The 14,782-nt window shown below is 39.6% G+C and overlaps 1 protein-coding gene across 26 annotated transcripts in view; it reads right to left on the bottom strand.

Moving 5' to 3' along the window:
* Window positions 1–14,782, bottom strand: part of MGA (MAX dimerization protein MGA) — a 157,714-nt gene that overhangs the window by 57,332 nt on the left and 85,600 nt on the right. For all 26 annotated transcript variants that reach the window (XM_045201199.2, XM_045201201.2, XM_045201200.3 and 23 more), the window contains exons 3-5: window positions 8,045–8,993; window positions 6,646–6,724; window positions 6,431–6,526 (exon numbers count right to left, since the gene is read on the bottom strand). In XM_045201199.2, the coding sequence (XP_045057134.1) occupies window positions 6,431–6,526; window positions 6,646–6,724; window positions 8,045–8,993 (1,124 nt within the window). The remainder of the gene's footprint in view (window positions 1–6,430; window positions 6,527–6,645; window positions 6,725–8,044; window positions 8,994–14,782) is intronic.

The raw sequence follows: 14,782 nt of genomic DNA, 5'->3' as shown, positions 1-14,782 counted from the left end.
ATTTTCACTGCTATACACTATTCCAGATTATAAATATACTCCAATTTACTTACCATTCTTCTATTGATGGGAATAGCTTCCTATTTTTAACTATTGCCAGCAATGCTGCAGTATAGTTGTACACCCACAGGGATGTACATCACACATGTGACCATGTATAAGAGCTTTCTCTAATGTATTTAGCTTTTCCTTATGGCATTTACCAAGAGGAAATGCTATGTAAGACGGTTGTTCATCTTTCAATTGTATTAAATGTTGTATTTGACATATTTGTGGCTACCCAAAATAGCTGGACACCCTTCCTACAGAGCTGTTACTTTTCCCCACTCTAACGCCCACCTCTTTAAGGCAGGTATTAGAAAATCTCACTTTCCAACTTCTCTTGAAGTTTATGTACATACATGAGACATGGGTATTGCTAACCAGATACATCCATGGAAGACTTCAATTTAGAAGAGAGCACCATGAGGAAGGAATACTGTGTAGAATTACACAAATGAGACTGACAGTTTCGGCCAATGAAAGAACTTTTAGGGGTAAAAGTAACCAAGGTCCTAACTGTAGCATACTGTTTTACTGTCCACGTTGACAGTGGTGGCAACTGTCCAATGTTGAGAGACTGCTTATATGAGCAGTGTGGGAATATAATTTGGCCATTTTTCCTGACTACATACTCCTACTGTCTGTTTCTCTGGCCTTTCAGGAGATTCTGTAAGTCACCTGATATTCTTTAATAAATTCATATTCTACTTTATTTGTAGAGTAGATGCTGATGTTTACAAATATGAATTCTAACAAAAAGTTATTCTGAACTCTTCTTATGTGAAGGTAATATAAGAAAATGATAACTATGTAACATACAGAAATAAATATGAGACAGCTAATGGCTGGAGGCAAGCAGCTCTATAGTTACTAATTTCTGTTGGTCTTACCTGGCCACTCTGAGATGATATCTCAAGAGCACACCTGTCACATAATCATGGATTACCATGCGCAACAATGCACTAGTTGGGAAGCTGTGCTCTGGATATTGCCAAATTATTCTCAATTTATACCTCCTCCAGTAGTGAATTATATCACTGGACTTTAAAAATTGTTCCAATCTTACTGGTATAAAAATTAAATCCTATTGTTCTTAAATTTGTATTTTTCTATTACTAGTGACAATCTTCTAATTTAGATTTCCTCGTTTGTGATTTACTGGCTTCATACTATTGAGCAGGAAAGTACTTAACTTAAAATTTTAACATAAATGAAGCCAAAGGGAGCTTGAAGTATTAAGTATTATAGTAATAACGTTAAAAGTCATAGATATAGCCCTGGCTGGTGTGGCTTGGTGGGCTAAGTGTCATCCCACAAACCAAAGAGTCACTGGTTCAATTCTCAGGCAGGGCCCATGCCTGGGCTGTAGGCCAGAAACCCAGGTGGGGATGTACAAAAGGCAACCAATCCATGTCTCTCTCTCTCCCTCTATTTCTCTCTCCCATCTCTCCCTCTCTCTAAAAATAAATAAATAAGCACTTTTGTAAAAGATTTTATTTATTTATTTTTAGAGAGAGAGGAAGGAAAGGAGAAAGAGAGGGAGAGAAATGTCAACGTGAGAGAGAAATACAGATTTGTTGCCTTCCGCACGCCCCAACTAGGGACCTGGCGTGCAACCCAGGCATGTGCCCTGACTGGGAATCGAACTGGAGACTTTTCAGTTCACAGGCCAGTGCTCAATCCACTGAGCCACACCAGCCACGGCATAAATAAACATTTTTTTTTAATTCTTTTAAATGAAAGTCATAGGTACAGGTTTCCAATAAAAAGTTTACACTGTGCTAGTTGTCTAAAAGGTAAAAGGACACTAGGTAAATTATACGTTACCAATTCTTATGGCTAATTTGTATATCCTCTACATAGGACTTATCTGAACAAAAGATAGCAACTGTTTTAATATGCAATTTAGTTCTTTAAAATAATTTTATTTTTATTTTAATCATGTGATTAAAACTAACATTAATAAAACATTCTTTCCTTGTGTTTCCAATCAACTGGGGAGAAAATAAGATTATAATTCAAAATAACTGGTTTCTATTCTTGTCTTTGGGCTAAATTTTTTTTTTATTGTTATTCAATTACAGTTGTATGCCTTTTCTCCCCATCCCTCCACCCCACCCCAGCTGAACCCACCTCCCTCCCCCCTCTCCACCCTCCCCCTTGGTTTTGTCCATGTGTCCTCCACAGTAGTTCCTTGGGCTAAGTTTCTTTTAGGTTTAGGTTCTTCATCAGTAAAATAAGTATCAATCCACCACACTGTGTTTTATGGTTTAAAATTTTGACTACATATTATCTGTGAAATATTCTGTTAATACAGATGGTTTCATTTCCCAGACCTCAAAGAGCTATTTTGTTATGTTTTCCCAATTGTCTCATTATAGTATTGGGTTGGTCAAAAAGTCCATTTAGTTTTTTCCATAAAATAAAAGACACAATTTTCCTTTTCACCAGTAACTTTATGAATCAGGATATTCTGAGTTGTTGACTATGCATGGTATAATGTTGATTTTTCTCAATTATATCTCAATTTGAATACTATCAACTTCAACTGGTCTACCCAACCATGGAGCATCATCCAGCAAGATATCTCTAGCACGAAATTTCAGAAACCACCTTTTACACATTCGATCAGTCACAGCACCTTCTCCAAATACTGCACAAATCTTCTTTTGGTACTTGAATTGCATTTTTACCTTTCTTGAAATAAAGCACAGTATGCCAAAAGTGTTGTATAATTTCTTCCATCTCCAATATTAAAATGGCTGAACAAAAATTTACAAACTTTTTTTTAAAATGCATGCTGGTATGACAGCTGTCACAATACAATCTAACAAAAGTGTTTCTAACGACAAAGACAACTAAGTGCTACTAGAGCCACCTTGGGCGGCGGCGGTGGGGGGGCGGGGGGGGGGGGTTGCGCCACGACTAACTTTCTGGCCAACCCAATAGTTACAATAGGCAAATAAGTCCTATGAGATGTAAACAAAAAGAAATGACACTTGAAAAGCTCAAGGGAATCTGGTAAAACTTTTCACAGGGTGTAATTTTTAAATTAGAATAAGTAGGAATTAACTAGGGAAGCTGGGGAGGGAGAGCACAGTGGAACCAAAAAGTGAGATACTACAGAAATTCAAGTGAGAACTGAATCCTAAACAAAGAATAAAATGAAATTTAGAGACTGTTTTTCCTATGTATTTTCTTTTCTGCATTTACTTGTATTTTGAACTACCACCTTCCCTCAAAGTGATTATCAAATCCTAAACACACACACACACACAAGACCAAATTTACTTTAAGTATACATATTAGTTTTTTAAAAAACTCTCAGAGATCAATAGCACATAAACACTGTTCAAAGTAACTCCCAATTTAACTTACCGAGGCTATCCCAAAAAGTTTGACCTGCAAACATTTCCTTCCCCGAGTAACAGATACATGAAACATAGACTTAGTTGGTTTCATATTAGTAACTTTGGCTTACAGAAAATAAGACACTGAAATAATTCATAAAAAGCATAGCCCCCTCCCAAATAAAATCCTTTCCATATACAACAGTTTAAACAAAATTATACACCTAAATGCTTTTGCCTTTTTACTCTATTAGGAGATACTTTTTAAAGACATATACAACCATTGCAAAAAAGAGCCATAAAGATAGAACTGAAAAAAAAAATGTTTAGATTCAAAATCAGCAAAGCCCTGGCTGGGTAGTTCAGTTGGAACACTGTCCTATGCACCAAAAGGTTGCAGGTTCGGTTCCCAGTCAGAACACATACCGAGGTTGATGGTTCAATCCCCAATTGGGGAGAGTGAGGGGGGGGCAACCTATCCATGTTTCTTTCTCTTCCTCCCTCTCTCCCCGCCTTTCTCACTCTCTAAAATCAATAAACATTTCCTCAGATTAGGATTTTTTTTAAAAAAAGGAAGAGGCAGAGAGCTCTGGAAAGAATGTCATAAAGGAATTTAACATTAAAATTGATGAGTCTATATTGATATAAATAAATGAATAAACAAATGGAGGAGAAAAGACAAATCTCAGGTGCAGAAGAATTCCAAATAATTCATGCAGCTACTCCAACCTCAAGAAAGTGGAGCATAACTCCCTATCCATTAATGGCGGGCTACATAGCGACTTTGTTCCAAGGAGTACAGCATGGAAAGGTCATTGACAAATCATGTAGGCCTGATAGAACAGAATGGGAATAGCACTTCATCTTTGTGATCTTCCTCCCACAAATACATAACCCCAGTCTAATCATGAAACATCAGACAAATCCCAACTGAGGGACATTCTATAAAATATCTGACCAGTACTCCTCAAAACTGGCAAGGTCATTAAACAAAGTCTGAGAATGTATGTCAGCCAAGAGGATCCTGAAGAGACATGACTACTAAATGTAATGTGATTTCCTACATGGGATCATGGAATAGAAAAAAGTAACTAACAGATTCTGAAAAAAGTATGAGCTTCAGTTAATAATAATTTATCAATACTGGCTCACGAATTATGGTATCTTTCGGACTATAAGATGCACTGGACCGTAAGATGTACCTAGGTTTTAGAGGAGGAAAAGGGGGGAGGGCGCGCATGGCTGCCGCCACCCCTACCCCCAGCGAGCTAGGTAGGCTACATTCAGACTATAAGACGCACCGCCATTTTCCTCCCAAATTGGGGGGGGGGGTGTGTCTTATAGTCCAAAAAACACAGTACAACAAATGTACTACTACACTAATGTTAGATGTTAACAATAGAGGAAACTGTGTAAGAGTAGTTGGGAATTCTCAGGTTCTATGTTCCCAATACTTCCATATATATAAAACTTATCTAAAATAGAAAAGTTTATTTAGAAATTGACATAGGCATTCCAGCCAAGATGGAGGTGTAGGTAAAAATGCTTCACTTCCTCACATAACCACGAGGAGGGTAACAATCAATTTAAAAACAATAAACAACCAGAACTGGCAGAATATCAACCTGCCTGGAACTCTGACAACCAAGGCCAGCAGGAGGGGCTGGACAAGAGGACCAGAAGCAAGGCAGCTGACACCACAGGGCAAGGAGTGGCTGGCTGACCTGACCAGAAAACTAAAGACTCAAGACCTCTAGCTATAAAATACTGTAAAGATTATGAAGGGGACAGAAAGTCCCAGTCTCACAGGAGAGTTCACTGAAAAATGGGCTTGCCCTGGCTGGTGTGGCTCAATGTATTGAGCACTGGCCTGGGAACGAAAGGTTGCTGGTTCATTCCCAGTCAGGGCAAATGCCTAGGTTGTGGGCCATGTCCCCAGTAGGAGGAACATGAGAGGCAACTACACAATGATGTTTCTCTCCCTCTCTTTCTCCCTCCTTTCTTCTCTCTCTAAAAATAAGTAATATCTTAAAAAAAAAAAAAACTCAATAAACTACTCTAAGAAACACACTTTAAATCAAAGATATAAAAACTAAAAATTGGGATATAGCTTACAATCTTTTGCATACAGTACAAATGGAAAAATCAGTAGTTCCTACAATAGCAATAAGTGTAATGGATTTCACTATTTAAAACAAAAGGATTAAACAGCGTAATAAAGGCCAAGATAATCTATTACAACGAAACAGATAATAACAAAAAAACTAAGTCCCAAGCAATACAAAAAACATGTAAAATGTTTATAGCCACAAAATGAGAAAAATACTCTATTTACACACCTAAATATATTACTACCTATATGAGAATAAGTATGATGCTCCCCTTCCCCCCCCGCCAAAAAAGACACAGAAACAAAACCAACCAAAATTTAAAAGATGAGAAATAGGGAGGAAAATGCTATAAGAAACAAAAAATACCACTTTTTAATCATGATACTTTTTTTTAAAGTCAATTTTGCAATCTTTGCATGTTCTTTTTTTTTAAGATTTTATTTATTTATTTTTAGAAAGAGGGGAAAGGGAAGTAAAAGGGAGAGAAACATCAATGTGTGGTTGACTCTCGCATACCCCCTACTGGGGAATGTGGCCCACAACCCAGGCATGGGCCCTAGGACTGGGAATCAAACTGGTGACCCTTTGGTTCGCAGGCCCGCACTCAAGCCACTGAGCTACGCCAGCTAGAGTTGATCATGATACATTTTTTAATGCATAAGATACTATGTATCTTTAGAACAGGATTTCTCTTATGGTAAAAGACCTAGACATGTTTTTAAGCGGGGAAAAATCATGGAGAAAGAGAAACATGCAAGCTGAGAGGGGCACTGAAAGAAATTAAATCAAGGATGGAGGGCAAGGAGATAAAACAGAAAAGGGAGGAAGGATAAACAGGAAGGAGTAAGAGGGGAAAGAGAGTGGAAGGAGCAGAGAAAGACAACAAAATTTAAAAATAGCCTGTATATTTTTTTTAGAGATTATTACCTTCTTGAAGTCCAGGATGTATCACCTGCTTGTGCCTCAAGGCCTTCAAATCTTCTATTAATTCCTTTTCCAACTGGGAAATTCTTGCTCTGCAACCTACTCAGAAAACAATGATGAAGTACACTAACATGTACTACAGAAAAATGAATGTTGCATCTTTCACTTCTAGAATCAAACCCCAAATATATCTCTCTTTTTATATCATTATGTAGTACCTGGGTCATTTGTGGTTGATGCTTGAAGACTAGAGGGTTCTTCTGTTGTCCCATCAACTGCATGAATGTCTAGAGCTTCCTATATTTAAAACAGAAATGTAGCTCATATCACTTATAAAAGTTTAACCAGAAGCACTCTTTCGTTTTGATACTTTTTGATACTTTCTAAATGTTCTACATCACTCTTTATCAACATCACTTTAATAATCAGAAGGAAACAAAGAAAGCAAAAAAATCTGAGTATATTCAGCTAACTGATCCAAAACTATATTTATGCCCATCTGCATAAAAATTTCTTAAAGCCTATGTAAAGACAGTTTACTCAGCAATTAACTAGGAAGGCAGGAAAGACCAGGTAGAAAGAATTCAACCTTGGTGTAGCCAATTTAGACCTATAGACTAGGCTTCTATAAAAACATAAACAAAAATAATCTAGTAAAAGTAGAATAAAATAAACAATTATGTATAAGACAGTATAATTAATAAGACTATTAATATCTGGTTCTCCAATGGCACTCTGCTATTGCTGATAAAAATCAGGGGATGGGGTGTCCCAAAAAAGTTGTTAAATTTTTTATATATAAGGGAGGACCCCCCAAAACAGCAATTTACTTATAAAAAATTGTGTATTCATTCTTACGTGTTTAAACTTCAGTCACCTTCAAAGTACTTTCTATTTGATGCAATACACCTACTGAGACTTTTTCCCACTACTCAAAACAGTTTTTGAATGCCTGGATTTTGGTAACTTTTAGTGCTTTTGCTGTTTGTTTCACCTCTTCCACTTCAGCAAAATGTTTCCCTTTGAGGACTTTTTTCATCCAGGGAAACAAACGAACAAACAAACAAAAAGTCCTTTAGAGTGAGATCAAGTGAATAGGGAGAGTGAGGCATGGAGGTCATGCCGGTTTTTGATCAAAAATTGCTCAACACTCAGCATGGTGTAGGCAGGTACGCTGGCAAATCACCCATCATGAAATGGGCAAACATGCTGAAAGAATCAATGGCAGCTGGTACACTGATACAGATGGCTTCCTAGAACACTCACCTAATGGAGGAAGTGTATACTACAAGGGGCATCCTTCAGCCGATAATTCCATTTTGGGGTGGGGGGTTGGCGGGGAATGAAAATTCCAGTAAGATCTGAAGATTTAAAAAATTCCAGCTACACAGCACAAAAATCATGAACTAAGATCAAAGCAGACATAAATTTTTAAGTTCATTCAAACAAAGTACCTTGAGAGATGCCTACTAACTAAACCAAACATTTTGGAAACACTCGGTTTCCCACACACTTCTTTACATATGGATGAATTCACAAAAACTAGTTCTAAGTTGAATTATACAACTCAAAAATAATTATTTGGCCCTAGAAAGAATGCTGAAATGACCACCTTACCTTCGATTCAAAGGAAACAAAAAGAACACCATCCACATCTTCCAGATCAGGCTTCACATCTGGAAAAGTACTCCCAGGGCCCAGTGGAATACTCTTTGTAGAAGTTAAAGATTTTCCTGTGTTTTTAGGTGGTCGCCCTGCCTTAGAGAGTTTTAATTTTCGTGGCCTTCCCCTTTTTCCAGTAATATTTTGAGGGGCATTATGATTAGAATTCACAGTCTTGGGCGCTGTTGAAATCTTAAGCATAGTTGTTTTCTTTCTGCCCAAGTCCTCTTTTCCTAAAAATGAATCCCCAGCTGAACTCCTTGAATTGTCAGGTGTTCTTCCTGCATTCATGCTGTCAGAAATATCAGGATATTTCCACTGAGGCTCTTTAAGTGAGGAATATTTCTGTACCACTCCAAGATCTGGTGAATGTTTTCCAAGACCATCTTCTGATTCCTTGCCTAAGCAGAAGCCAGTCTCATTGGAATTTTCTATGTACGTAGGCAAATAGTCCAATTCTGTCAACGAATAAGATTTATCCTTCCGAGATACAGAAAGCATGTTATCAGGGAGCTCAGAAATCTTCACTGTGCTTTTGGTGACAGCACAGGGCTCTAGGTAGACTACTGGCATCTTTCCAGCATCTAATTTGAACATTTTAGCTTTAGCAACACCTGATGGGCTATTTGGTAGCCATTTAGAAGATGGATGGTCAGCTTCTAGGTTATCAACTTTATTGTGCCTCTTTAACTGCTTCTCTAGTATAGGATCATCATCACTGTTTGAGTATACATCTGTTTCCTCATCTGTCTCCTCCTGTTTCACAGTGACCCCTTCTGGAAACTCACCAAGTTCATAGTCGTAATCATCTAGAGGCTCCTCTTTAATGACAACACTAAAGTTTCCATTTGGATCTAATGGTGATGCTACATGGGAACCATCTTCAAAATTATTGGCAACAAGTCTGGAGAGACAAGCAAGAGAGGTTCAGTTAAAAAGAGACCTTACCCTAAATGAGACTGGGGGGGGGAGGTTTTTCAAAACCAAGCAACACATCACATTTCATGAGCCATTCCTCAAAGGATCTCAAAAGCAGTTTATCAACATCACGCCATTGTATTTTCTGTCAATTTCTCACAAAAATATATATAAAATAAAGAGTAAGTTTTAACAGTGACCCCCTTATCACTAAATCAAAAAGATGTAACACTTATTTTCCTAACAGTACTTTTCAAATACACTCAATATTTTAAAAGATTTTATTTATTTTCAGAAAGGGGGAAGGGAGGGAGAAAGGGTGGACAGAAACATCAATCTGTGAAAGAAACATCACTCTGTACCCAGGCATGTGCCCTGACTGGGAATCGAATCAGCTATCTTTCAGTCCACAGACTGGCGCTTAATCCATTGAGCCACACCAGCCAAAGCAAATATACTCAATTGTAAAAGTCAACTGAAAACAATAAAAAGAAAGGGAAAAAAGTCAACTGACACTGAAGCAAAATCAAACTCAAGATATCTACACAGTGATTAACAATTATCAATAAAAGCAAACAAATGTCAAATGTAAAATTAAGAATTGCCATAAACATCAGGAAGGGCCTTTTCAACTGCCTACCTGACTTTCCCTTTTAAGAAAAAATTATAACATAAAATATAACACTTTCGCCACTTAAAAAAGTACAATACAGTAGTTTTTTAGTATATTCACAATGTTGCTGTGAGGTTGGTTTTTCAACTTTAGAACTGAAAAATTCACTTTCAGTATAAAGCAGGGGTGTCAAACTCATTTTCACAAGGGCCACATCAGCCTTGAGGTTGCCTTCAAAGGGCCAAATATAATTTTAGGACTGCATAAATGTAACTACTCCTCAACAGTTAAGCGAGAGCTCGGCACTGCCGTCCGGTAGAAACAAGGTGCCGGGCCAGATAAAACAAGGTGGAGGGCTGGATTTGGACCACAGGCCTTGTGTTTGCCACCTGTGGTATAAAGAATCCAATATTAATTCTTCCAAAATAAAAAAGGTAACATAGTTGAAAGCAAGTACATATGATCCAGGTAGATTCAGTGTTTATAATTCTTCAAAAAACAATCATTTTTTTAGTTTCCCCTTCCTCCAAATTAATCAATAAAAGCTTATCAGCTGTCCCAATATATCTTAAGGATGTGTTAGAACTATTCACTAACCCAATTAAAGTCTCTGTCTTTGTAAAACTTGTCTATCACAAATATGCACAAGTGACTATTAAACTAAATAGTCACTGCATAGTCAATTGTTCTTGTACAACTTACTTAAGATCTTGACCTGACTTGAAAATCCTTCTTTGGAGGATTTTCACTTCCAGTTAAAATGCCCAAGATCACACCCTGGCTGGGTGGCTCAGTTGGTTGGAGTGTTGTCCCATACACTAAAAAGGTTGCGAGTTCGATCCCCGGGTCAGGGAGCATACCTAGGTTCAGGTTAATCCCCAGTGCAGGTGTGCACTAGGAGGCAACCCATCAATGTTTCTCACACTGATGTTTCTCTATCTCTAAATATCAATAAAAACATATCATCAGGTGAAGATTTTTAAAAATGATGAAGATCACAAAGGCCATAACTTCTGCCATAACAATGAGGAAACAGTACATAAAATAAAAAACCATTTTTTCTTTAAAGTCACTGAAGACCTGGACACAAATAATGAAGTGAATCCAAGAGGAACCAGCCTTCTCTGGGTGACAGATTGCTACTGCTTTCAACCCTGAGTAGCATTTACAGTGCCTGAAGTAAACTGAAAAAGAAAAAAAGCAGCTATAAGAAAAGGATCTTTGCTGAGACACAGAGAAGCCAGTCAAACTTTTAACGTCTGAATACAGGCAGACTAGAATCTGGAAGATCCCAACAGAAAACTTGTCCTCACTTCTACCAATTATCTCCAGGGGACTTCTGCAGAGTAAGCAAGAGCGATACAGCAAGACTTAACTAAATACAGAGAACTTGTACTCTCCCAACACTTAGATCCCAAGTCCATTCCCACCCTTACAATCAGAAATGTGAAGTGAGCTGAAATTTACTAAAGTAAATTTACTAAATTTACTGAAATTTACTAAACTGAATAGAAAGGGGGGGGGGGGGGGAAGCACTGTCAGAGACCTGTAGGACAACAAATGATCTAACATAATAGTAACTACACTTCCAAAAAGACAGGTGAAAGGAAGACTTGAAGAGAAAAATTATCCAAAATATTCCAAAAGTGAAAGACTTTAACCCACAGATTCAACAAGTTCAATCTCCAAGTTGAAAGACCAAGGAAAACAAATACAAAGAAAGTTATACCTAGGCACATAAGGTCAGGCTGCTGAAAATTTAAGATCCAGGGAAAACCTTATGAAGAGCAGAGGAACAAGACATATTACACTGGAGGAACAACAATGAAACAGCCCTGGCCAGGTAGCTCACTTGGTTAGAGCATCGTCCCCATACACCAAGGTTGCGGGTTTGGTCCTTGGTCAGGACAAATACAAGGAGCAACCAATGAACGTATAAATAAATGGAACAACAAACTGATGTTTCTGTCTCCCTTCCTCCCTCCCACCCTCTAAAAATCAATATATAAAAAAAGTTTTAACAAATGAGAACAAACTGACGACTACTCATTGTAATGAGGCCAAAAGACAGTGGAATGACAACCACTATGAAGTACTGAAAAAGCCAACTTAGCCCTGGCTGGTGTGGCTCAGTGGATTGAGTGCAGCCTGTGAACTGAAAGGTCACCAGTTCCATTTTGATCAGGGCACATGCCTGGGTTGCAGGCCAGGTCCCCCGCTGGGGGTGTATAAGAGGCAACAATTGATGTTTCTCTCTCTGTCTCTCTCTCCCTCCCTCCCTCCCATCCCCTTTCTAAAAATAAATAAAATCGTTTTTTAATTGATGTTATAAATGAGTCAACTTAATGTTCCAGATCTAGCAAAATGAGCCTTTAAAGCTGAAGACATTTTCAAACAACTGAGACACCTCAGACTGTACAAGAAAAACTACCTCTTAAGATCAGAAACAAGAATGTTAGCTCTCATCATTTATTTATTTTTATTTTTAAAGTATATTTCATTCATTATGCTATTACAGTTGTCCCATTTTTTTTCTCCCCTTTATTCCCCCTCTCTGCCCTGCACCCACCCTCCCACCAGCATTCCCCTACCCCTTAGTTCATGTCCGTGGGTTGTACATGTAAGTTCTTTGGCTTCTCCATTTCCTGTACTATTCTTAACTCCACCCCCCATTCTACCTTGTACCTAACTACTTTTGCTTCTTATTCCCTGTACCTCTTCCCCCATTCTCTCCTCTCCTGCTGATAACTCTCTATGTGATCTCCATTTCTGTGAATCTGTTCCTGTTCTAGGTGCTTAATTAGTTTTTGTTTTCGTTTCAGTTGTTGATAGTTGTGGGTTTGTTGTCATTTAACTGTTCATGGTTTTGATCGTCGTCTTTTTTTTTTTTTAAGATAAGTCCCTTTAACATTTCATATAATAAGGGCTTGGTGATGAACTCCTTTAGCTTTACCTTATCTGGGAAGCACTTTATCTGCCCTTCCATTCTAAATGATAGCTTTGCTGGATGGAGTGATCTTGGATGGAGGTCCTTGCCTTTCATGACTTGGAATACTTCTTTACAGCCCCTTCTGGCCTGTAAGGTTTCTTTTGAGAAATCAGCTGATAGCCTAATGGGAACTCCTTTGTAGATAACTCTCTCCTTTTCTCTTGCCGCTTTTAAGATTTTCTCATCTTTAATCTTGGGTAATATAATTATGCTGTGTCTTGGTGTATGCTTCCTTGGGTCCAGCCTGTTCAGGACTCTCCAATGTTTCCTGGACTTCCTGGAAGTCTATCTCCTTCGCCAGATTAGGGAAGTTTCCTTTCATTATATTTTCAAATTAAGTTTTTAATTTCTTGTTCTTTTTCTTCTGACACCCCTATAATTTGAATGTTGGTATATTTGAAGTTGTCCCAGAGGCTCCTTAGCCTACCCTTGATTTTTTTAATTATTATTATTTTCTTCTTCTTGTTCTGATTGCTTTTTTTCTTCCTTATGTTTCAAATCACTGATTTGATTCTCAGCTTCATCCACTCCACTATTGGTTCCCTGCAAATTTTCCTTTGTCTCACTTAGTGTAACCTTCATTTCTGTATGTGGTTTTTTTTTTATGCTGTTGAAGTACCTAATGAGTTCCTTAAGCACCCTTATAACCACTGTCTTTAACTCTACATCTGATGGAGTGCTTATCTCCACTTTGTTTAGTTCATTTTCTGTAGTTTTGTTCTGTTCTTTCCTGTGGGCCATATTCTTTTGTCTTAGTTTGGCAGCCTCCCTGTGTGCGTTTGTATGTATTAGGTAGAGCTGCTTTGACTCAGTATCATGGCCTATTGTAGAAAAGCACAGGGGTAAACTGGATGGGGCGGAGCCTTAGGTAATTGCCAAGGCGGGGCAACCCCTGTGAACCAGGTTGATGGAGTCTCCTGTATGTTGTCACCTTTCTGTGGCTCTGTGTGGGGGAGGGCTCAGAAAGGGGACGATGGCGCCGCTTGGCCTCTGGAGCTTTGTCTGAGAGGAAGCTGTCCTCCAGCATTCGCCCTGCTGCCAAATGCTTTAGTTTCTCCATATATGCCACTGGTGCCTTTACAGCTGCTGCCCCAGTGATGGACCCCAGAGGAAGTGAGTCTGCGTAAGTCCTAATACCAATGCAGGCCCGTTAAGAAAAGATACCTGAGAATCCCATAGTTTCTTCCACTGCTCCAACCCCCACTGATTTTTACAACCTTAAGTTATGGGGACTTAACTTCCTGGCAACTGGACTCCTGGGCTGAGTGGTCTGGTGTGGGGCTGCGATCCCTTGCTCCAACGGTATCCCTCCCAATTTTTATCCATCACACATGGGTGTGGGACCACCTGTGTTCCCTGTGTCTGCATCTCCACGTCTCCACCCCCTCCTGTCTGGATGAATGTGACTTCTTTAATTCGTTGGTTGTGAGGAACCAAGATGGCGGCGTAGGTAGACACACTGCGCCTCCTCGCACAACCAGAACTGACAGAGAATTGAACAGCAAGGGGGACCGACACCAAGGAACAGAAAATAAACATTCATCCAGACTGGTAGGAGGGGTGGAGACGGGCACCGGGGTGGAGAGGACTCGCGTGGCTGTGGCGGGACTGAGACTGGCGGAGAGTGGGAGAAATGGCACAGGCAGTCCGAGCACTAGCAGACCCTGCGGCCCCACATTTGCACAGATAAACCCAGAGGGCCGGACTCAGAGTGGCGGAGAGTGGGGCAGGCAGAGTGGCAGGTAGCACCCTGCGGCACCACATTCGCCCACAGATAAACCGGACGAACGGCAGGCAGTGAAGCAGACCGCGCAACCCAGGGCTCCAGCTCGGGAAAATAAAGCCTCAAACCTCTGATTTAAAGTGCCCCTGGGGGTTGGGGGGGCAGCAGGAGAGACTCCCAGCCTCACAGGAGAGGTTGTTGGAGAGACCCACAGGGGCCTAGAGTGTGCACAGGCCCACTTACTCGGGAACCAGCACCAGAGGGGCTCGATTTGATTGTGGGTATCGGAGTGAAAGATTGAAATCCGGAGGAGAGTGAAGCGGGCGCCATTGCTCCCACTCAGCCCCTCCCCCACGTCCAGCGTCACAGCGCAGCGACCAGCATTACCCCGCCCAGGGTGAAAACCTAAGGCTCCGCCCCTTAAAGTAACAGACGCGCGAAGACAAACAA

This window comes from Desmodus rotundus, chromosome 7, assembly GCF_022682495.2.
Source record: "Desmodus rotundus isolate HL8 chromosome 7, HLdesRot8A.1, whole genome shotgun sequence".
Taxonomy (NCBI): domain Eukaryota; kingdom Metazoa; phylum Chordata; class Mammalia; order Chiroptera; family Phyllostomidae; genus Desmodus; species Desmodus rotundus.
The sequence above is the reverse complement of the archived record's forward strand: the minus strand, read 5'-3'. Positions and strand labels throughout refer to the sequence as shown.